Source organism: Lutra lutra, chromosome 5 (genome assembly GCF_902655055.1).
Source record: "Lutra lutra chromosome 5, mLutLut1.2, whole genome shotgun sequence".
Lineage (NCBI taxonomy): Eukaryota > Metazoa > Chordata > Mammalia > Carnivora > Mustelidae > Lutra > Lutra lutra.
Window position 1 is genome coordinate 61,565,556 of NC_062282.1, and position 23,669 is coordinate 61,589,224.

At 53.1% G+C, this 23,669-nt stretch overlaps 1 protein-coding gene across 1 annotated transcript; it reads left to right on the forward strand.

Annotated features, from left to right (window-relative positions):
• The first annotated feature begins 9,415 nt into the window (after nucleotides 1–9,415).
• On the forward strand, nucleotides 9,416–11,991 carry TLX3 (T cell leukemia homeobox 3). Its single transcript, XM_047729999.1, has 3 exons — nucleotides 9,416–9,957; nucleotides 10,313–10,556; nucleotides 11,484–11,991. The coding sequence occupies exons 1-3, from the start codon at nucleotides 9,537–9,539 to the stop codon at nucleotides 11,692–11,694; spliced, it is 876 nt and encodes a 291-aa protein (XP_047585955.1). The 5' UTR covers nucleotides 9,416–9,536; the 3' UTR covers nucleotides 11,695–11,991.
• Nucleotides 11,992–23,669: the final 11,678 nt, after the last annotated feature.

Consider the following 23,669-nt stretch of genomic DNA (forward strand, 5'->3'; position numbering starts at 1 on the left):
GTCTGTACTAGTAAATGGTACTCTGTCATCAAGGTCGTGAATGTCTTGGAGCAGCCTTCAACATGGATCCTGTGTCGAGACAAATACCATTTGAACCCATTAAATTAGTAGTTTGTTGCGAGTCTGGAAGAAGCAGCGTTGGGGTCTCTGAGCTGTGGGCACTTAGAATGAGGCTGGGAGCCCGCCAGAGCCTCCCACAGGGCCACACGCAGCCCTCTCGGCCTCAGCAGCATCTGATAAAGTTGAGAGACAGTAACACAATTAAATGACTTACAAACAACGTTTGCTTTTCACTGGCATAGATCTGAAGTGGTTCGGTCTAGAAGAATTAAGCCATACAATTACCGCCTGCAGAGCTATTCCTTTGGAGAGCGCCGGCGGCCCCCGCAAGAGGTGCTGGGCGGGGCTGGCATCCAGTCCTTCCACCTCTGTTTCACTTTTAAGACAAGCTGCACGTGCCCAATTACAATATATATTCACCACAACCCTGGGCCACCAAAACAGAGCTGGGTGCTAAAGTTCATATTTTCAGAGCACGAAGAACAGCTGATTTCCATCCCTCCACAAAAACCCTTTACTACCCTGGGGATTGTGACTTAACCCAAACCCGGGACATGAAGGAGGCCCTTCCAGTTTGTGGCAGACTGTAACTAGGCTATTAATTTGAGATTGCCACTGTCATCTGGCTTTTGTATCTCACTGCTCTGTCTTCATGGTTCAGGCTTGTAGCAAATATTGTGCCCTTTACTGCTAATGAGACATGAAAGGTTCGCCTTCCTGGTGAAGAAGAAGTAAATCCACAGGCTCCTGTTATAATCATGTTTCCTGGACTAGTGTTTCTTGAAACCTTTCTTGATAGTTGAGTTTAGTAACGGGCATGTCACATCAAAGCAAAGTCACCCAAGTTGATCTCAAAATGTTTCTCTTCTATATGTGAGGCCAGGAAATCTGGGAAAGGTGTGCTACAAAGAGGGTTATTCCATGGAATTCCATGGAAACACATTCCATGGAATGTGTTCCATGGAAACACAAGCTGTGGCCTTACGCTATACTTCATTAGCAGTGGGAAATGTAATTTTCCTTGAGAAGGCAAACTTTAAACTTTATAAAACATCCACTCTTGGAAGAAGTCTGACTTGAGAATTTGTTTCTCAGGGGCTTATTACTACCTCCTCATCCCACAAAATTGCTTCCTAGAGGGCCTCCCCCATTCTGACACTTCATTCCAAAAGCACCACCCCATCTACATTGAAATGCTCTCAAGAAAATAACAGTGTGCTCTTGCTTTTCTTTGCCATGCCCCCTAAGGTCACCTGGTGGTTTCACAGGGAAGCCAGGGAAGGTTCCGTCAACCTTGGCCTTGAAGACCTGCTCCCACAGGAGGACTTATCAGGCCTGCCCCCACTGCCGACGGCAGCCTGTTCATTGTTGTGGGGCGGGGGTTCCAGGGGTACTGTGAGGCCTCACACAGGCTGAGAGCAGACACAGCACACACTTCACAGAGAACCTGCCATGCCCTTTGGTCCTCACAAGAGCCCTATGAAGGGAGACAGCATTACTCCCACACTTCAGGGGAGGCCACGAAGGCCCAAAGGTGGTGCATAGCTTGCCCAGACCACACAGGTGAGAGCTGAACCCATGTCTTTCTCACCTCAGAGCAAGTCCTGGTTTCTTCCGAGAAGAACTGTATTTCAGAACGGCAAGTTGAAACCAGTTAATATTCATATCCACTTCCATTTGTTTTTCTGAACCCTGCTGCTATGGAACAAATTACCCCAAAATGTAGTGGCTTAGAACAACATTGATTATCTCCCAGTCTCTGAGGGCTGGAAATCTGTAGCTGGGTCACCTGCTTAAGGGTCTCTCCCAGACTGCCATCAGTATTGTTGGCCAGGCCTCAGCTGGGGAAGGACTTGCTCCCATGCTCACTCGCAGCTAGGAGTCCTCACGGACTGGTGGTCTGAGAGCCTCAGTGCCTTGCCGAATGGGCCTCTCCAGAGGGCAGCACACAACATGGCATCTTGCTTCGTCAGAGCAAGCAAAATAGAGAAGAGACAGTGCTACAGTCTGGAAGTCCAGCCTCTCAGCTGATCTCAAAGGCGACACCCCCTCACTTCTGCTGTATTCCACTAAAATAACCCACTAGGACCAGCTCATACCCAAGGGGAGGGGTTACACAAGGGCGTGAACACTAGGACACGGCGATCTTTAGAAGCCATTTTCAAAGATGCCTGTCACAGCTCTCTTATCCTGTCTGTGCTGGAGAGGTTGAGTTTGGCTTCAAGTTTCTTCCTAGAAACCTGGACAGGAATCCTAATTTTCTTTGGAGGGCTAAGTTCCATCCTGTGCCCTAAGGACAAAAAGGGAGTGGAGAAGCTGGGCCCTTTCAGGAGCACAGATACTGAGAGTTCGGCCCCCAGTAGAAACCCTTTGGGAACCACGCCCCCGCCCGCAGCCTGCCACAGGAAGGGAGAGTGAGGACTCCTGGGCAGAAAGTTCTCCAGAGAGACCCCCAAAGTCATGGAATCTACACAAAAGAGAACGAGGTGGGTTTGTTACCTGCCGGAACGAGAGCACAAGCGAATGTAACACATTCAGCAACAAGAGGAAATAAACCATGTGGACAGTTCTGCGGGGCCAGAGGGAGGGGGAAGCAGGAGGTATGAGCTGAGGCGGGGGCGGGGCACCTGGTCCTCCGGAGGAGCACACCTGCCTCGTTCCTGCAAGGGAGAGGGAGGCTCTGCTAGCAAACTGCTCCAGCTAATTCTCCAGCAAGAAACAGTGTGAAGGTGTTTGGACTTTGCTCGATGTTTGCCCTCCACACTGACTTAAGATCCTGACCCTGAGAAAGCTGTATCCTGCTTGTGTTCTAGATGTTTCCATTTCTCTAGGCTTTCCATTCAGGCTTCTCTCTGGGGAGAGGGGGAGGAGGATGAGTGAGAGATGAGGAAGCAGGAGGTCCCTCCTCCATGTGATGATTCCAACTGCCCAGGAAGCCCTCTCGGCCCCCACACTTACTTCCACTGACCGTGCCAACCTGGAAGTGCTTTTGGGTTATGGTACTGGAGGTCTCTTTCAGCAAAACAGGCCTGGCGTACAGCCACCAGCTGAGACCCTTGACAATTAGTTGCCCACCAACAGAGAGTTGAGTATGAGAACAAAGAATAGGATAGTCTGGATGAGAGAAATTGGCGAGAGTGAAAAATCTGGCATATGGGAACCCTATCTAGACGGAGGCCAGTCCAGCGTTGGGGGGCAGTACCACCTGGGATAACTCAGCTCCTTACAGTGAGGAGGGAAAGAGCACTTGGAGAGGAGAGCAAGGTGAGTAGAAAGGGAGAAAGTAACAGTTTCAAGGCGAAAATTTAAAAATTACAGTCATTATCATTTATTGAGCACCCCCTGAGCATTGCAAACTGCCATCTCATTTAAATTTAATGTTTCCCAATCAGAATGTCAAGTAAGCAGTAGTATCCCCATTTTAGAGATGAGAACACCGAGATTGAAAGACTAACCCAAGGCCACGGAGCCTGATTCAGAATCAAGTCAGCCAGACTCCAAAACTCCTGTTTCTTTTCCTCTCTCAACCCTGAAGCTGGGTACTTCACCCTGGGACTCCAGGGATAGTGGGTGGGGAGGTGGATCCGGGACCCTCTGCAACCCCCCAGTGAAGCTGGACACTCTCAGAGAAAGGCCAGTCCCACACCCGGGCTCCTTGAGTGCTGTGTCTATGGGTTCTGCCACCGATTCATCCTCCTCCCTGAACTTCATAAAATCGTTCTTGAGACTTTTTAATGTTTTATTGAGGTGCAAGTTTACGATGACAGCAAACCTTTCAAACTACAGCAAGAGTAACCTGCCTCCTTGGCATATTAAAAAATAATGGTAGTGTCGGTTTTTACGTCCCATAGTTTGGATTGCTGATAAGAGCGCTTCCTTGACAAGATTCTTTTTGAGGTTTACAGAAAGCATAATAAAATATGTAAGTTACATTTCCACAAACAAAAGCTATAACATAAGTTATTTATAAGCGTGAGATACAAACAGTATCACGATAAATAAACCATATAGGGTACTTGCAACATCCATCCTAATGTAATTTGCCCAACCAAAGTGTGGAGACGAAGTCAAATTTAGTAGAGAAATCTGTCAGGAAGAGAGGAAAGTTGTAGAAGCCGAAATGGAGAAAATGGCTGCTGGGTGGTGGAGGGAAAGAGCAGGGCACGAGGTCAGGGGTGGGGCTACCTCAGAAGACCCCACCACCACCACCACGGGGCCGTCCTCAGTGCCCATGTCGCCCCCCCTGCACCTGAGGGCACATGTGGTCATCTGCACAGGGTCCCGGCTCACATGCCCCTCCACAGCCTCCAGCAGCCCCTCTCCCTTCCTGTCTCTTGCACCCTCTGTCCTAAGTCTGGCCCCACAGCCAGGGTCTCCATGTGACTGCCAGCCGCCCTGCCGGGCCAGGCCCTCCTCAAGACTAGGGTCTGGGTTGGACTCAGCACCAAGATCCTGGAAGTCCTTCATTTCTCCACCACAGATAAAGCCAAGAATGAGACAAAATTCTCTGCCTTTAGAAAGCTGCTGAGCAGGGTGAATAGAGGGGTTCCACAGGCAATGGGGGCAGTGATGAAAATAAACAGAGATGGAGAGTGAAGGGGTGGGGGGGGCTGCTTTGGAGGGTGCCGGACCCCCCACACGGCCGCACTTGGATCCTTTTCCTCTCCCCTTGTCTGACCTTGCTGTGTGCTCTTGGGTTTAGTATCGTGAACTCTCACGATGATCCTCCCATGGCCTCAGCCCCAAGACACGGAATCAAATGCCGTCAACACTGTTCTGTCCTGAAGGAACTCTCAGGCCAGTTGGGGAAAGGGGAGGACAGAAGTGAGCCCACCATGGCCAGCCCTCACCCCTGCTCCTGAGCTCCTCCCCCCGCCCCCCACTCCTCCACTGATTTCTCCTCCACACTCAGTCCTGGGCCTTGGACCCTTACTACCAGCTCCCAGAGTAGAAACAGGAATATAGGGTAAAGGAAAAAGCATGGGCTCTGGAGTCAAGATAGTCCTGGGTTCAGATCCCAGCTCCAGCCTTCCCAGCTGCATGCCCTGGGCAAAAGACCTCACTTCCCCAAGCCAACTGTCCTTTGAGTCTCATGACCCGTGCTGGCGGGGCAGGGCGGGGCGGGGGTGGGGTGGGGTGGGGGGTGACACAAATCGCACACAGCACCAGGCGGCCTCTGCCTTCCTCCAGCTGGCAGAGTCTTGGGCCCTGGAGGACCTCCTCAGGAAGGTTCTTCGTGGGGAGGCAGCGATGAAGAGCTTAAACTGCCTTACTCCCACTATCAGATGGGGAAATTGAGGCCCAGAGTTGGGACATGGTCCAGAGATGTGCATAAGTGCTCAGGACATCGGTGTTGAGTAAGTGGCTGAATGAATGACTACATTTGGGCAGATGTCTTTAGAGCCTTCCATCCTGAGAACTGCAGGTGCCCCTACAGACTTCTAGCTATGGGGTGCAACCCAAGAATGGAAGGTGGGCAGGTAAGCAGCCTGTGACATGGTACATGTGCCAAATTATGTGTTTGTGTCTTTGTCTATGGAAATAGTCCACAGTATTTTCATCGATCTTCCCAATAGGATTGTGGACCCAAATAGGTTGAAGAGCCCCGAATTCGATCTTTACCCCGTTTCATAGGTAGGGAAATTGAGTCCAATTCACACAAGAGGTCAATGGCAGAGCGAGACGGAACGAAGCTGGCCTCCCACACATGGGCAGTTGGGAATTCCAACATCCTGTCTCTCAGCCCTGCAGGCCCCTATGCTCCTCTGTGTCTCCCAGCAGGGCCTCCAGCAGCTTTTCCCTTCCTCCCAGCTTCTCCATGGGGAAGAACAGACAATGCACTGCATTCTGGAAGTCTTTGTGCCCCCCCCCCCCCCCCGCCCAAGACCCTGGATCTTAGCATTGTCACTTTCTGATCTCCCCTCTGGTGCGTGTGCATGCGTATCTGGCACCATTCCGTGGGTAGCAGGCAAGAAGGGACAGCAAAAAATTACAATCTCAGGAACACCAAATGCGCATCAAAGTGCAAGTGGGCAAAAACTGCTTAGAGGTAAATGTACGACCTTAAATATCTTTATAAAAAAAAAACAACAAGAAATCTTGATAAAAATTAACTATATTTTCACCCCCACGAATGAAGAGGAAAATAATTAATAAAAATAAAACATTCCTCAAAGAGATGGCATAAAAAAAGAAGGAAATCGAAGTCTTCTCTTGACGACCCGTAGAATAGACAAACCTTTGGTAAATACGGTAAGAGAAGGCACAGCTCAGTGACACGGGGAATAAAGAGCAGAGGACATTAGCTCAGATTCACAGGAGAGTTTAGGAGAGTATCTCCCCACAATGTTGTAACAATGAATTGGAAAACTTGGATGAAACGGACACTCTTCTGGGCACTGGCTGCCAAATGTGAGCGATCATCAGAATCACCTGGAGGGCTTGTGAAAGCAGATTGCCTAGCCCTACCCTGGAGTTTCAGATTCAGTAAGTCTGGGCTAGGGTCCAAGAATTTGCATTTCTAACAAATTCCCAGGTGCTGCTGCTGCTGGTCCAGGCATAGACTTTGGGAACCCCCAGGACTACTATCTGCCCCCCAATCACTCCCTTTCCTGGGCTAACAGCTCCACTCTGTGTGGGCTGGAAAACGGGGGGTTGTGATCCGTGTGGCCCAAAGCGCCTACTGCTGGAAGACGGTGAAACCAGGCATCTCAGAAAGCTGGGACTCAGGCAGTGAGGCCGGTGAGACCAAGCTCTGTCCCATCCATGTCTGGCACGGCTGGGTGCTCTCGCCTGGCCGGGCTCACTTAATCCCATGACGTTGGTGCTGTTGCTTTACAGGATTAGGAACTGAGGCACGAAAAGGATGAGTGATTCCGCAAGGCCACAGCTGGTAAACAGAGGTTGGAATCTGATCCTTACACACTGGACCACTCACTGTGGTACCCAGGAGAAGGGCTGGCTACATCACCCACTTCTCTCTAATTCCAAGCCCACACAGCTGTGTGGGGTGCTCCTTGTTAGCCTAATTTAGCAAAGCCCGGAAATGGGGAAGACAGGCCTGGAACCCGGGGCTTGGGAAGCTAGAAGGGAAGTAGAGCTGGCGAGGTGCCTACCTAGCCCCGGAGAGGGGGTGGCTGTGAGCTGTGAACTCGCTGACCCAAAGTTCCCTCATCAGGTAAAAAATGGGATCAATAACCACGTTTCCTCACAGGGTTGTTGTGAGGCGTAAGGACATGCTCAGCCCCCCGCCTGGCACAAGCTACATCCTCAACCTACTGCGGCCTTACTGTTGTCGTTAAAGTTGTTATTATATAATTCGGTTTCTCACAGGCATGTCCACAAACCTTATCTCATTTATTTCTCACAGCCACCCTGGGGGGAGCTATTACCCTTCCTGTTTTACAAATAAGGAAAATGAGGCTCCAGGAAAGCAAGGAGGGACCAAACAGCCCCAAATCACCAGTGGCAGAGCTGGAATTAGAAAGCAGGTGCCCCTGGCAGGGAGCAATGATGTCTGCTCCCTTTGAAGGTCCTTGGAGCCCCAAAAGAGCAGAGGAAGGCTCACCCCCTGGTCCTGGGCACCCTCTCTCCTCACCCCTCACTCTCCAGTAGCCTCATCCCCCCTACCCAGCAAGAGCCAGAGACTTGCCCAAGGTCACACAGCAGGGTGGTGACTGATTCAGGAATAAAGGCCTTAAGATTGCAAGTCCTGAGGCCTCTAGGTCACCGGGGGCAGATTATTAGGAAGAACCCTCAACCCCCAACGTGCTGCCTCCTGCCCTTCTGGGTCCTCAGGGACTGATCCCACTGATAGACAAATACACGTTTCTCTTCAAGATACTGAGACTCTGCAAATAACATAAAACAGCAGACAAATAAACAAGACTTATCAGAATAATAGATCAACCATCCCGTGGGCGTGGGAGGGCTGCAGCCACTCAGTGCCTACTATGTGCCAGGCCCGAAGCCCTGCGTTCTCTCAGTATCTCATTCAAGGCGCAGGACAATCCCGCAATGCACGCCTTGTCCATTTCATGAACAAGAAAACCAAAGCCTAAAGACTGGAAGTCACTTGCTCAAGGTCACTGAGCTAGAAAGTGACGGACCCGAATGTGAACGCTCAGTTCTGGCCAGCCTTATTTCCGAGCTCTCACCACGTCGCAAGACGGGGTGAGAGGGCCTGGCCAGGGATGCAGCAGTTTGCACCTAATGATTTCAGAATTCGAGGGTAGACAACGATTCTGTAAGTCGCCTCCAGGAGAGACAGCCGAGGCTGGCTCTGGGGGTGGCCGCCGGCCGTGAGGTCCTGTCCTGTCCTGTCCACGGTGCCCCTCGCCGGCCTCGACAGTCCCCGCAGGCATGAACGCAGCAGGGAGGGAGTGGTCCAACGCCAGGCTGGCCTGCCACGGGAAGGACTCGCTGCTCCCGTTACCCAAAGAAATCCGGCTATTTGCTCCAAAGATGACCAACCCCCGCGCCTCGCCACTCGGGCATCCCAGGTCCCCACACCTGCAGTGCCATGGGCGGGTTCCCACACGCGACTACTGTCCCCGTCCAATCTGCAACGAATTTCGAGGGGCTGGATCCCCACTCCCCACCGGTGACCCTGGGTCCCTAGACCAGCCGGGCCGGGCACGCGTGGGCACCTGTGAATCACACCTCGGTCCACCTGGCGAGTGCCAGGGAGTGTCTCCAAAGTGGCCCGGGCGGGGGTGAATTCTCCCCACGCGGGTCGGTGTCCTCGCGAGCGCGGAGCGTGCTGCGGTGCTCCCCTCACCGCGCGCGCTGGGAGCGCGGAGCTTGCGGCGGGAGGTGCGCTCCTTTCGTTGCTCCGGTGGAGGTGGGGTGTCCAAGACGCTTCCGCGGATTCCACAGGGTCGCTCCGGGCTTGCAACTCCATTGTAATTGAAAGAATTCACATGGTTTGGGTTTTACCCAGATGAAAAAATTTGGAAGAAAACGAAACCCCCCTCAGCAAACGGCAATCTCAGCCGCAGAGCGCCCTAACCCGCCCCGCGCTGCGGCCGGGAAGCGGCCCCGGCCGGGAGGAGCGGGGAGCGTCTGCTAATTGCAGCTTCGTTAGATTTCGGGTTTGGGAGGCTGCGGTTCGGGCGCTAATATCCGCCGCCCATTATCCCAGCTAATAAATTTGACCTATTGTTCGTTTGTTAAAATGATGTCACCTTGGAACAGTCCCTAAGCTCCTATTTCCATGAATTAGGCCTTTATTGAAAGCCGGGAGCCAATGGGAGGAAAGAGGCTTGTTGATCGCAGCCAATGGCTGCGGCGGGAGAGGAATTAGCAGCGGAAACTCCAGGTTCGGTTCAAGAAAGATGACACAGAGCCTGTCGGGCCCGCGCACTCTTGGCAAAGTTTCAGTGCAACGAGAGGCGCCGGGCGCTCCATGGCCGCGCCGTAACAGGGTCCCAGCCGCCTCCCCGCCCAGCCCAGCCCAGCCCTTCCGCCCGCCCAGGATGGAGGCGCCCGCCAGCGCGCAGACCCCGCACCCGCACGAGCCCATCAGCTTCGGCATCGACCAGATCCTCAACAGCCCGGACCAGGACAGCGCACCAGCCCCGCGGGGCCCCGACGGCGCCAGCTACCTGGGAGGGCCCCCCGGGGGCCGTCCGGGCGCCACGTACCCGTCTCTACCCGCCTCCTTTGCCGGCCTCGGCGCGCCCTTCGAGGACCCGGGATCTTACAGTGTCAACCTGAGCCTGGCGCCCGCTGGCGTGATCCGAGTGCCAGCGCACAGGCCGCTGCCCGGGGCCGTGCCACCGCCTCTGCCTAGCGCGCTGCCCGCCATGCCCTCCGTGCCCACGGTCTCCAGCCTGGGCGGCCTCAATTTCCCCTGGATGGAGAGCAGCCGCCGCTTCGTGAAAGACCGCTTCACAGGTGAGCAGGGCCAGCCAACAGGCACCGGGCCTCGGCCCTCCCGGGGCCAGAGGCGCCGCGCCCTAGGTGCTCCACTCTGGGAAACGGTTCTGGAGGCCCAGGCGCGGCGGAGGCCTCAGCGCTCGGCGCTCCGGACAACCACAGGGGGGAGGAAAATCAGGGAGTTTCGGGGAAATAAGCCTACGCCCAGGGGCAGACGAGAGTGTCTCCCGCCCGGCTTGGTGCTGCTGGGGACGCGGGGGACCAACGAAATAGCGGAGCACTCTGTGCTCCACCGGGCGACACGGGGTCCGCATGGGGCCTGAAGGGCAGTGGAGCCGGGCTGGGCTTCAGGGGCCCTCGTGTGTCTCCGCAGCGGCGGCGGCGCTCACGCCCTTCACCGTGACCCGGCGCATCGGCCACCCCTACCAGAACAGGACGCCGCCCAAGCGTAAGAAGCCGCGCACGTCCTTTTCTCGAGTGCAGATCTGTGAGCTGGAAAAGCGCTTTCACCGCCAGAAGTACCTGGCCTCGGCCGAGAGGGCGGCGCTCGCCAAGTCGCTCAAAATGACGGACGCGCAGGTCAAGACCTGGTTTCAAAACCGGAGGACCAAGTGGCGGTGAGAGAGGCCTGGCCGCTTGCACCCGCTCTTCGCCCGCCCCGCGCCTCAGCCTCGCGCTCTCCTCATTCTCTTCTCCCCGCTAACCGCCCTCCCAGGGATGCGCTTCCCCACTCCTTCCCAAATTTTATCTCCCTTCTCTCCTTCCCGCCGGCCTGTTTTCTTTCCCTTCTCTCCCGCGCCTCGGCTTCTCCATTCTCATCCGTGTCGCTCTCGTGCGCCTCTCCAACTCTCCGTGTTTTCTTCCGACTCTGCGCCCTCTCGGTTTCCTCTCACTTGAACGTCCACCAGCATCCGCCCCACCCCACCCCGGGCTCTCTCGCACTCCCCTAATCCTTCCCGCTTGCCCTCTCGGATATCCGACAGTCGGCGCGGGCTCCGTATTCCCCCTTACGCTCCCCATCCTGACTCCAGCCCCGTTTTTATCCGATCCCTATTTCCATCCAACCCGTGAACGGCGAAGCCATCGTGTTTTGGAAGAGAGGTTCGGGAAGGGCCTGGGAGAACTGGGTGAGGCTGACCCGGCCCAGGGACACAGCGCGGGCAGCTGCAGAGCAGCCCTCCCACCCGCGGACCCTAGCGAACTGACTGTCCGCAGGGCCGAGTCAGTTACACGCACGCCATGTCCCTGTTATCCCGCAAAAGAAACATCTTTGTTGTTGGCGAAGCCACAATACCCGGACGTGCAGGTGGGCGGCGGGCTGAGTCCCCTCCCGGCGACCACCCGACACAAAACAAAAACAAACGATGCCAACCCACTCCCCGGACGCGCGGGCCTCGGGCGCACAGCGCCAGCAGGGGTACAGACGGGTCCTGCGCCTCGAGGCTCCCGGCTGGCTTCCGCTCCCGGGAGGGCTGGGGGCCCCGCCGGCGGCCCCGCAGTGCCGGGTGCATGACGGTGCTGTCCCTCTCCCTCCCTCGGTGCAGGCGGCAGACGGCGGAGGAGCGGGAGGCGGAGCGGCAGCAGGCGAGCCGGCTCATGCTGCAGCTGCAACACGACGCCTTCCAAAAGAGCCTCAACGATTCCATCCAGCCCGACCCTCTCTGTCTGCACAACTCGTCGCTCTTTGCTCTGCAGAATCTGCAGCCCTGGGAGGAGGACAGCTCCAAGGTCCCCGCCGTCACCTCTCTGGTGTGAGCCACCAACGCACACAGTCTTCGTGGATCGCCGCCCTTACCCGGCGGGGTGCCCCGGGCCCCCAGCCGGGCTGGGGTGGGGGGGGGGCCCGAGGCCGAGAGGGACAGGGGCCTCCGAGCTCGACTAGGCCCCGGGGCGCGGCCGCATCTCCACCGGCCGCGGAGGGGGCTGGGCCCGGGCTCCGCGCGGCTGCACAATCCGAGCCCCCGCCCGGCGCCCAGTCCCGCCCCAGGCCCAGGCCTGACAAAGAAAGCGCCTTACGTTTCTCCGCCCCTCGCCCGCACCCCCCGGGCCGGGCGCCTGTATTATACTTTGTACTTTTGCCCAAACGTGTAAATAATAAAAGTTTTGGCTTTTTTCTTTAGAAACCGGCCACCTGCTTCCCCCGCGGGGGCCGCTGGAGGAGGGGCGGCCGACCAGGTGGCAGGGGGGAGCGCCAGGGCTGGGGCACCCTGCGTTTAGGCTGGGTCCACTCCTCTCCTTTTCCGTTCCTTTTATTTAAGTCGTTTTATTTAATAAAAAAGTTAGCTATTTCACTTAACGCCGCTTTTATTTCGTTTTCGTTCCAATAATGCTCGGCGAACCCGGCCCTGCGCCCCACCCCATCTGCGGCAGAGGCCGAGCCGCGGTGTGCGGGGGCGCGTCCACCTCTCCAAGCTTCTTCGGTTTTCGGCTCAGCTCCAACCACGGCCCGGGGCCCCGGGGAGGATCCGCGGTGCAGGTCAGTTCGTGCCAGCCGCGGCAGTTTGGGTGCCGGCGGGGTGGGGCGGACTGGGAAGGGCACTCAAGGCCCAGAGGTCGAAGGTCGGCGCCAGGCAGGGTTGAGAATGAACCCCCACCCCGCCACCGCTCCCCCCCACCCCCGCGGGTACTTAGGTTGTCACAGGCCAGACACCTAGGGGGTGAAAGGCACCGTGACCTCGAACTTCTAAGAACTCAGAACCCTCCCCCCACCAAACCAATGACCTCCTCTTTTTCCAGTGAGGCCTCAGGTCCTGGGAGGACCCAAGGACTGGCAATAGGGGATCTGCGCGCACTGTGGGTGGGCTGTGTGCACAGAACCCGGGCACGTCCCGAGTCTCCAAATGTTCCTTGTCTAAGGCGAAAGCGCGGGGCACAAACCCAGAACACCAGCACCCTTGTGGGTTACGTGGGACCATAGGTGGGGCGTGACGTCATGTACCGTCACCGCAGCCTGGTGGCGTCACTGTTAGGAGAGGGGCGGGGCACCCGGAAACCTTGGAATACCGAGCCCAGGTGTGAAAGCAGCGAGGCCCAGTCCACCCAGGTTTACCTCGGCTGAAAAGCTGAGTTTCAGGGTCACGGGATGAGCGGTGGGTGGTCCCTTCCAACAGGACACACACTGGAAGCGTTCGTGAACATTTCCTCTTGCTCCCTCAGTTTTCCCCCCTTTTATTCGGTCTTTTAATTTGTGTTTTTTTTTTTTTTAATTCTGACCTCTCCACTTCTTTCTCCACGATGTTCTCTATTTTCTACTCTATTTGTTACTTTTGGTTTCTGTGTTACTGTAACTTCTGCTTTTCCTTTACAGCTTTATGATTCCGTATATAGTTCGTTCAGTATTGCTTTTAGTTTCCGTGACTCTTTGTCGTATCCTGCCCACCCTTCTCTCCCCATTTCTGACTCCGCTGTCCTCTGTCTCTAAGTTTCTTTCCCAGCCTTGCCTCCTCCTTCCCTCCTCTCCTTTTGTTCTTTTTGTTTTCTTTTTCTGGTCTCAGAATGTCTTTGCGCCTAGCTTTTTCTGTGTCTGTCTCCGCCATTCCCTCCATGTCTCCATCCCTTCCTCCTGACCCGGCTCCCATTAGCTTCCTGAGGTGAAACAGTTCTGGGGCTGTCCCACAAGCCCCATAGCCGCCCCACCCGCCTCAGCACACCGCCTTTTCCCCAGGCCAAGCGCCACCCTGCGGGCTCGGGTGTTTGGGCAACTTCGTTGTATGCGGGCTGTGGGATTGTCTACACTGGCAGGGCTCAAAAGACAGCAGGGAGTCTAAGAAACACGGGCAGAGCTCCCATGGTGGCTGCCTTCATCTGCACCTCCAAGCTCCACTCGCCCTGACTCATAGACACCCCCAGAGAGGGACTGGAGGGACTCAGATCTTCAGATATTTTCCGCAGGGGGTTTCTTGAAATGATTCCATTTTCTCCACTAAAAAACATGAGGAACGCCCCCATCGGGATGAGAATCGCTGGCCTTCCAGGATGGGGACTTGAGCATCGAAGAATGACCTTTCCATTTGCTAGCCAAACAGCCCCTTCCTCAGGGACTGACGTGGCTTTCCAATTTCCTTTTTTTTTCTTTTTCTCTATAATAAGGCATAGTGATTTTGTTTTCTAAAATATTTTTGTGGTTTTGCCAGGATGGCCCTCAATTCCTGGGCCTTTTCAGGGAACACACAAGCATCTTTTTCTTTCTCTCTGGTGCCTCCCTTTGAGCCAAAGGTCTTTGACCCAGAAGCCCGCCTGGGGTCTGCGTTCAGCCAGGCCTGGGGATGGGAACCTACCTAGTCTTGCTTTGGCTCTCAGGGACGTCAGTATTTTTCCCCACTGGCGCTTTTGCCCTGTCTGAGCGCTTCACCCCTGCCAAGCCTTGCCCAGACAGAGACTAAGGGTCCATCTCAGTTAGGGGGATGAGCCAACTCGTGTGGGGCCGAGTCTGGACTGTGTCTCGCCCATGCCCACCCAGAGCTGGGTGGGCGCCCCCAACGGGTAGGACAGATTGCTGGGTGATGCAAGGGTGTTTAGTGTCCAACCCCGCCTCCCCTTGTGCAAAGCCTGGAGGTTGCCTTTTACATTGTGGCCATGCAGGACTAGAGCCCCAGGATGCCCTGTTAAGGGTCACAGCTTGCACTCCCCACCGTCTGGAAGGCCGTGTTGGCGCAGAAACATCCAGATTAGGCAGCCGCCTCTAAGGCTGAGTGTAGGGGAGGGAATCTGGAGTAGGCAGGAAAGTTCACATGGACGCTTTCTTGGCGATCCGCTCCCAACATTAGGCCCCACCTCTGCTGGAGGAAGCAGCCTTGGCTCCAGAGGCAGCGGGTACTTGTGGACGCCCAGCCTCACGGGGGAGGGAATTAAGGAATAGAAGCCCAGGCCTCTGGGTGAAGGCTGAAGACCGACTCGTTGCGCTTCCCGCAGGGCCTTTCCTAACCTCGGTTAAAGCGTCTCTAAAGCAGTGCCCATTTTACAGATGCAGGACTGGGAGACAAGGGTCAGCTTTGTCTGCCTGCGCGGACTGTTCTCGAGGGCTCTCCTCGCGCGTTCGTTTTCGGAGTCCACCAAGCAGGGAGGTCTGGGCCCCAAGCGTCCGCCAAGAGGGGTGAGGCTGCCCTGCCCAGGGGCGAGGAGTTAGGCTGTGCTCAGTTTTCCCTGGGAGGCTCCAAAGCCAGTAGAATCTGGGGGGACACGGCTGATCGAGAGAGAGAGAGAGAGAGAGAGAGAGAGAGAGAAGCTCTGGGGCCGGCTGCTGGCTTCTCTCAAGTGGGGAAGATTCCCCTTCAGCAGCAGCCTGTCCAGAGCCGGCCGGGGACAGCGAGCTTTGCACGCAGTGTGGTTTACGATGATCCACACAGTATTTCTGCGGGGTTTGGATCCCCCACACCATTCGCCAGTTGGTAAAATGAAGGCTCAGAGAAGTTCGGAAATTGGTTGTGGGTCGTGCGGCTGCAGCGCACCCGCGCTTCTTATCCCCCTAAACCAAGCGCTCCCTCTCTAATACATGGGGGTAAGGAGGGACATGGCCTAGTGAGGGCTGGGGAGGCGGCCTAGGATGCACCACCCTGACACGAGGCCCGGGGTTATCTGTGGGGCCGAAGGACCTTCCCACGCCCCGCTTGGGCGCTGGACGCGGCGCGTTCCAAGGGCACCAGCGCCTCTGGGCTGCCGGGCTAGCGCATGTTTGCCCTCGGAGCGGGAGCGGGGAGACTTAGCCGCGCCGCTCCAATCGGCGGTGAGACTAGCGAGGCCCCGCAGCGCCCCTGGGCTGGGCAACCTTCTCTTGCCCGCGGCGCTTCTCCGAAAGCCGAAGGACGCGGCCTGGTCCACGTCGGGCGGACCGCCCGGTGCGCCTTTGCCGGGTCAAGGCCGGGTGCAGTAGAAGGCGGTGCGCGTGCGTTTCGCCGCGGTCTGGCTGGGCGCGCCGGGTTAGAGTCGTCAGAATAAGGTCTCCAACCTCCCGCTGAGACCGCCCGGCCCAGAATGGGTCCTAGGCTGCGGCAGCGCTGAAGGTTCCTGGGAACCTTCACTAAAATCTCAACCTCGGCCTCGGCGCAACTAAAGCACAGGGCGGCGGCGTGGTGCAGGCGCCAGCATTCGGGAGCCCCGAAGGGTTCTCCACCCTCTGGGTGGGTTTCCTAATGCGGAGCCGCGAGGGCCCGCATTTGCAAGCATCCGCTCTGTTTTATGCCAGACCCAGTCGCACACTTTCTTGTGGTTCAGAAACTCGCAAAACCCTCACGGACTTGCCACGATGATCGGCGCCTTCCCTCTCGCCATCCACCGGCGGGCTGGACCAAGTTCTCCGCTCAGCTCCGTCACGTTCTTTCTGTATGGCCCCGAGCGAGTGGCTTTGACTCTCTGCGCTTTGGTTTCCGCATCTGTAAAATGAGAGCTATATAGTCACTAAGGAGTCTTCCAGGGAAAATAAAAGCCCATGGCTTATCGTACAGTACAGCTGATTATCAGCTTATTATGAGAATAAAAGCATTTAAAAATATATTTGTGGATTAGAAATCTAATTAAACGCCTACTAAGAACGTAGGTGTTTACTCAGAGGTGTTGCTCTGAGAGAGGAAAAGGCAGGAATAGGACCGTGTCCCCCCAACTGCAGTCATCTCTCCTGTCTGTCATCACTGTAAGTAGAGTCGTTGGCAGAGAAGTCAGCCCCGAATTTAGGCCTGGTTTGTTGGGTTAGAAGTGTCAGTATCCTGGTGTTACCTTGAGATGAGTGGCCATGTCTGACTGTCACTTTAGTTAAAATGATCTGATAAAGTTGTTCTCCGAAAATGTCAAACCCGCTGCCAGTTAGTGAGTTAGTCATTAAACTCCTCTCCCAGTTGGTGTGGAGAGGAGGTGGGGTGGAAGAAGGAAAAACACACCTGAACAGAATATTTGATCCGAGGTTTTTGCACCTTCCAACATCCCAGCGATTCCCCCGAACAGTCCTGTGTTCCCATTCTACAAAGAAGGACATTGGGGAGCCGAAAAGGCAGGGGACTCGCCCAGGTTCACCTCGTGCCACCGAACTCAGCTCTGGACTCAAAGCTCCTGGCTGCGGGCCCATCTGGCTGTGTTGCCACCGATCGCAGCCTGTTAAAGCCCCACCCGCCGCAGGGTCATTAGAGAGATTTGTGCTGACCCAGACTCCCCCATGTTAAAGAAGCCAGCCCTCGTGCTGGCCCGCTACCTGGGATATATTGGCTCCACTATCAAGCCTTATTGATCGATGGATTTATCTGGGACATGCTGAAACTCCGGAAGGCCTGAAACCTGGGACAGCAGCGCACCCTTTGCCTCCTTCACCCCTTCCTCCTGCCGGCAGAGATGCAGCCAGCAGGAAAATGCGGAACGCTCCGGGGGGAAAAGAAACAACCCTCTCCAGTACGAATAGAGGAGACCCGCTGAGCCCCTGGGGCTGCAGAACGGGTGTGGGCTCAGAGGGGCACCGGTGAATATCCAGTATGCTAAACAGCACGTTCGCATCTGCTGTCTGGGGCGCCACAGCTGGCACACTTTTGTTCCTAGGAAGTAATGGGACTAAGGAGGAGGGGTTGGGGGAGAGCAGAGAGGAAACCCAACTCCAAGAAGACTGGAAGACGCAAGGGTGGGGAGAGGGCCGTGGGAGGGGTTGCCTTCATTAACGATGGGACTTGGGACTCTTGCAAGTTATTTTGTTCCAGGAGGTGGGTGGGGACACTCCGAGCAGGGATGGGGCCCTACACCCACCCAGTCCCCAGCTCCTGGAGACCCCCAGAGCAGCAGCCCCCTAAACTCTCCAATGGTGGCCAGGCTACCATTTGATGAGACCAGCTGCACAATCTCCTGTAATCCTTCTAAGGACCCTGGAAGACAGGGGTTACTCTAATCCCCTTTTTACAGATGAGGAAACCAAGACTGTGCAGAGTGTGACACAACATTCCCAAGTTCTCTGACGCCAGGACTTTAACCCAAGTGGACTGAGTCCGGCTCATTGGCTTTTACTCAAGAAGGTCCCTCAAAACCCCTTGGTTATGAAAGCCAATGTCTTCAAGACTGTCAGAGGCAATTCTGACTGGTTTGAAAATTATCATTCCCAAACAACTTCAGATACAAACCAGAATACCCTGGATTGTATTTGTAAGAATATGGTAAACTGTTATTTCTCTGTGGAGCCCCCTAAAGGTGGCTGCAAGGCACGGGGTCTTCCACTTTCCCTAAGGGATTCAGAGGTCTTCCATAGCCCTCTCTGCAAGCCTAGGCTAACCAACAGTGTCTAATGAGCCCCCCACGGATGCTGACACACCACGGTGTGCCCCTCAGCTTCAGACCATGAGGACTTCTGACTGAGGAAGGGAGGTGGCACTTTTATGTGGTCTGCTTCCTCTACCAAGATGCCCACAGCATGTACAGAGCTTTCACTGGACCGGGTTAAAATCCCGGTTTTACCCTCACCAGCTGTGTGGCCTTGGACAAGTCACTTTGCCTCTCTGAGCTTCATCAACCTGTCTGTACTTTGCATGGATAGATCTCCCTCACAAGGTTGTTTGAGGACTAAATGACACAATCCATTGAGCATTTCACCACCAGGAGCCTGATGCACAACAAGCACTGTGGTACATTTACTATACTTATTATCAGTGGTAGATAAATTTTCACAAGATAAATTGTTCTTGTTCTCTTCCTGGAGAGAAGAAAGCAGACTGGGAGAAGATGAGTCACTGGCTCAGAGTCAGATGTTAAGTAACAGAGCTAGGGGCGCCTGGGTGGCTTAGTGGGTTAAGCCTCTGCCTTCAGCTCATGTCATGATCCCGTCATGATCCCAGGGTCCTGGGATCAAGTCCCATCGGGCTCTCTGCTCGGCAGGATGCCTGCTTCCCTCTCTCTCTCTCTCTCTCTCTGCCTGCCTGCCTCTCTGCCTACTTGTGATCTCTGTCAAATAAATAAATAAAATCTTTAAAAAGGAAAAAAAGTAACAGAGCTAGAATTCAAACCCAGTTATGTCAGAGTTTAGAGCCCTAACTCACTCACTCGGTGTAACATTTTCCCCTTAGAGAATCTTCTAGACTGTTGAAAATCTAGATTATTCTAAGTAAGAGTAACCAGATTCTCTGCTGCCTTCTGGGGCTTCTCTTCACTTGGATCACTGATGACTGGCACATTGCAACAGCCTAGTACACATTTCTTCAATAATAACAGTAAGTATTGTATCCAGAACTACTAGGGGCCAGGCTGTGGAATAAGCATTTTACACTATTGATCTCATTTAACTCTTCAAATAGACCTAGAAAGTAGATCTCATTTTGACAATGAGAAGTTTGAGTTAGGGGATGTTAAATAACTTACCGACATCCAACAGGATGTGGCTTGCAATCCAGATGTTCGGACCCCACAGCAGCGAGAAACCCAATCTGTGCTGAGTCCCTACCAAGTGCTAAGCACTGTCCTTGGCACAACCTTTCTATTTCTCACACAATCCTCACAATCACCTTTTAAAAGAGTTTCGAAACTCCATTTTACAGATGACACAACTAAGTCTCGGTCACTTTAAAGTGGATTTGTCCAAGCTCACATAGCTGTCCGACTACAGCGGTTCTCTGTTTACTGGCCGGGGATGCTCCACTCTGTTTCAAAAGTTGAGGTCTTCAACCAAAGTTGGATTGCTCTATGGAGATGGGGCCTCCATGGCTATGGGAGGTGGAGTTCGCAGATGAAATATGAGAAGCCGTGTGGCTTTTCCCACAAGGAGACCAGGCAAACTTGCTATTTCCTGACTCTCTCCGAGGGAGGGGATGTCAGTGATATTGTGAGCAGGCAGTGATGAAGCATCGGGAGGTAAGATGAACACAGATAAACCAGGATTGGGGTGGACAAAAGGCCTGCAGGCCTGCTGTCGGCCTGCAAGTACACAGCAAAGAGCCTTGCTAGGAGCTGTCCTCATTGCCTTCAGCTTCTCCTCTCTCCTCTGCTTGCCTTCTTGCCCCACTACACTATTATAGCCTACCTCCCCTCCCCGCCTTTTCAGAAAGAGCTGCTTTAGATGATGACCCCAGGCCCTTTATACCCTCACGTTCAAAAGCATGGCAAGGAGCATCAATGTTACTCGAATCTAAGACTTAAAGACCAGGTAAGGTGGATTGTTTTGGTTTTTTTCAAATTCATCAGGTAACAAGCAAAAGACCTTGAGTGTGGAGTTACTAAATCCTGAAGGTCAAGGTCTGGGCTGACATCTTGGATTTGTTTCTTCCACATACGCCAGGTTTGGCCAACCTTGCCACACACTGTACCAGACAAGCTTCTCCTGGGCTCCATAATGCTCAGCACACTGGGCACTTAGTAGGTGGTTCAGTGAGTCCTGGCGACTGTCCTACCCACAGCTTGAGCGGCTCGGCTTGAGCTGAGTGGCAGCCAGCAACCCCTCCCTTTCGGGCTGTGCTTGGTAAGCAGAGGTCAGAGTCTGAGCCTTCTCTGCAGGAAGGGCACCATGAAGAGAAAGTTGAACCTGCACTTTATATAGTTTAAAAATGATCTGTCAATGGCGACAATTTATAAAAATATATTTCTGTTGCGGCATCTCCCAATCGCTGGGATTTATGGCTTCATCTCTTGGATTTGAAAGCACACCCGCATGCTTTGGCAAATGGGAAAATGTATGAACAATTTGTTGGCTTTTTTTTTTATCAAGTTTCCCCAAATATGTAAACTCTGAGAGCGCCTTATTCTTTTTAAATGATCATTCATTTGTCTCCAGACTCTATCTTTTGGCACAATTTATTACTCTCTATTTCAAAAAACTTAAATGCATTTTGCATATTAGCACGTAACTCTTGTTCCTGTCTCCTCAGTTGTGGAAAGGACTGGATTGCTTTTATAAAGAAAAAAATGGCTAATAAAATTGGCCTCAGCACCATTGCTCTGCAATTCTTATGAACAGTAAAGTGGTACTTACCGTCATTGATGTTAAAAGCTATTTCTAAATTATGGTGCCATTTATTATCTCTAGTGTCCAAAGTAAGTTTAAATGATGCTTATAATTCATGTTTTACCAAATTTCCTTTTCCCCCCGAGGATACCTCTGATTAACTTATGCACATTAAAGCGCTTTTTAAATTCTTCTTTTATTGCCATTATGCTCTGAAAATCTCAGCGATTCTCAAAAATGGGTAATAAACTTGAGATAAAATGCTGCAGTTTTAGATCAATGCTGACATATCACTGTGGTGATTTCTACAGAGCTAAAGTGATAATGCTTCATATTTACGGAATATATACTAGGTTATTACTACAGTATTACCATTTTGTTCTAAGATGAAATGAGTAATTTACCAATTTATTAAACTGTTACATTTAAGTATTGCTTAGGACATTACCACCCCAATCTGTTTACTTAGCTTGAAGAGTTACCATTAAGATACCCTGTTTATTTAGGTAAAATTTGTAATCATCATGCCTTCCATTAACCAACTTATTTTTCTGCAAGGCTAATTGTCTGGAAATGAGTTTCTTCTTATTTACTGTGCTACATTCTGCTTAGCTGGCTAAAAACGTCACCCCAGCAAGAAGTGCTAGGGAAATTAATAATACATACAGAGAACAGTTTTAATTAGTATAATACCAAATGTTAATAAAAGATTTATGACGCCGTTAAAAAGTTCCAACAGAAGAGATCGTAACAGCTTCGGGCTCAATTTGTCAGAAGAGGACGACCCTCTTGTGGGAGGACAGATTTGGGTGATTCTCAGAAGATGCTGGAGCTCCGGGGAGCACTGGCTGAAGGTGAGGGGCTCTGCCTCTAGAAGGGGTTTGCTGGGAGCTGAATAGAACGGCTGTTGAATGCCAGTTCTAACTTGAAAGACACCAAGTTTTCTGCAAAGTAGGAGAGGACTATAGGCCAGCCTCAGGCCCTTCAGAAACATTTCCTGGGGCACCATGGTCTTTAGGGAGTTGGGAATAGGACTGTGAGAGACTGGGATTCGGGTAGCTCACAAGCCATGGGAAAAGCCATGATCAACGTGGAACTAGGAAAAGGATGAATGATATTCCCTGAGTGTAAGCCCTTTGCTTACATACATCTAATCCTTAGAACGGACAGCTAGCATTATCCTCATTTTGAGGGTCAGTACGTAGAGCCCTTGGGACGGTAAAGCCCTTACTCGAGGTTATGCTGTTAGGGACTAGAGCAGAATTTGAACCCAGGTCACTGGAAACCTCGCAGCACTGACTCCTGCAAGGCAATACCCCATTATTCCCCTGTGCCTTTGTGCACATGACGTCTGTCAGATGGGCACCCAGACCAGCAACTGGATGCTTCCATTTTTATCTGGATGAGTTAGGCATGCTCATCCTTCCTCTGTCCTGTTGCCCCAAAGGAGCAGTGCTCTTTTTTTTTTTTTTTAATAATTTTTATTTATTTATTTGACAGAGAGGAAGAGAGAGAGTACAAGCAGGTGGAGTAGCAGGTAGAGGGAGAGGAAGAAGAAGGCCCCCCTGCTGACCAGGTAGTCCGACATGGAACTTGATCCCAGGACCTTGGGACCACGACCCGAGCCAAAGGCAGTTGCTTAACCAACTGAGCCACCCAGGCACCCCAAGGAGCAGCGTTCTTTCTTTATATGCTCATCTTCCCTCCTGTGACATGAGGGCAGGAGCCATTTCTTACCTTCTTTAGATCCTTACTGCCTGGGCACAGTTTAGGTTTTCTGAAAAGATTTAAGAGACCAGGGGAAAAATGAAGTGAAAAGGAGAGATGCATACAACTTCTGTTCATAGCGCTCAGGAGAAATAGTGACTCGAGACACAGATTCTATTGGATTGTTGGACATCATGCAGCCTCCCGTCCCCGCCACCAAGTCCACACAACCCTGGCTGAAGTACAGGAGGCTGTTTTTAGTGCCCACCTCCCCAGCCCCCAAGGGCCAGGTCTAAGAGCAGAGGCAGGAACCCTTTATAGGGTGAGCTGGTTCTTTCCTAGCACGCAGAATAAAAACCTGACCAAGCCAGCTACTTTCCTAACACTGCCTCCAATTTGAGAAACTCCATTGGATGAGGAACTTGGAGGCCAATGATTCCTTTATCTCACTCTTGGTTAAAAGAGAAAAACAAAAGACAAAACCAACAATAGTTCTGGGACAGAAGTTCTCCAGGATATGCAACAATCAATACAGCCTGGGCTTCTTCAAGAAAAAGAAACAAAAGGGGCGCCCGGGTGGCTCAGTTGGTTGAGTGTCTGCCTTCGGCTCAGGTCATGATCCCAGGGTCCTGGGATGGAGTCCCACATCGGACTCCCTGCTCAGCGAGTAGCCTGCTTCTCCCTCTCCCTTGCTTGTGCTCACTCTCTTGCTTGCTCTCTCAAACAAATAAATAAAACCTTAAAAAGAGAGAGAGAGACAGAAACAATATCTGAGACCAGTGCCCATGTCTGAGGCTCACCTGAACCCCTCGGTCTTCCCAGCTGTTCCCTCTGAGAAGGGGTTTTGGCCCTTCAGTGGATGAATGGGTAAACAAAGTGCATTCTGTACTCACAATGGAATATTTTCCAGCCATCAAAAGGAAAGAAGCACCTATATATCCTACAACCGAGAGGAACCTCCCAAACATTACGCTAAGGGAAAGAAGTCAGGCACAAGAGGTCCCATGTTGTATGATCCCATTTACATGAAATGTCCAGAAAAGGCAAATTCATAGCGACAGAAGAGAGATTGGTGGTGGCCAGGGACAGAGGAAGGGAGGAATCATGAGTGATTACTTAATGGGTTAGGATTGTT

Coding starts and splice junctions, on each gene's coding strand:
- TLX3 (XM_047729999.1), top strand. CDS start 9,537: ATGGAGGCGCCCGCCAGCGCGCAGACCCCGCACCCGCACGAGCCCATC. Junction 9,958..10,312: donor CGTGAAAGACCGCTTCACAG/GTGAGCAGGGCC, acceptor GTGTCTCCGCAG/CGGCGGCGGCGCTCACGCCC. Junction 10,557..11,483: donor AACCGGAGGACCAAGTGGCG/GTGAGAGAGGCC, acceptor CCCTCGGTGCAG/GCGGCAGACGGCGGAGGAGC.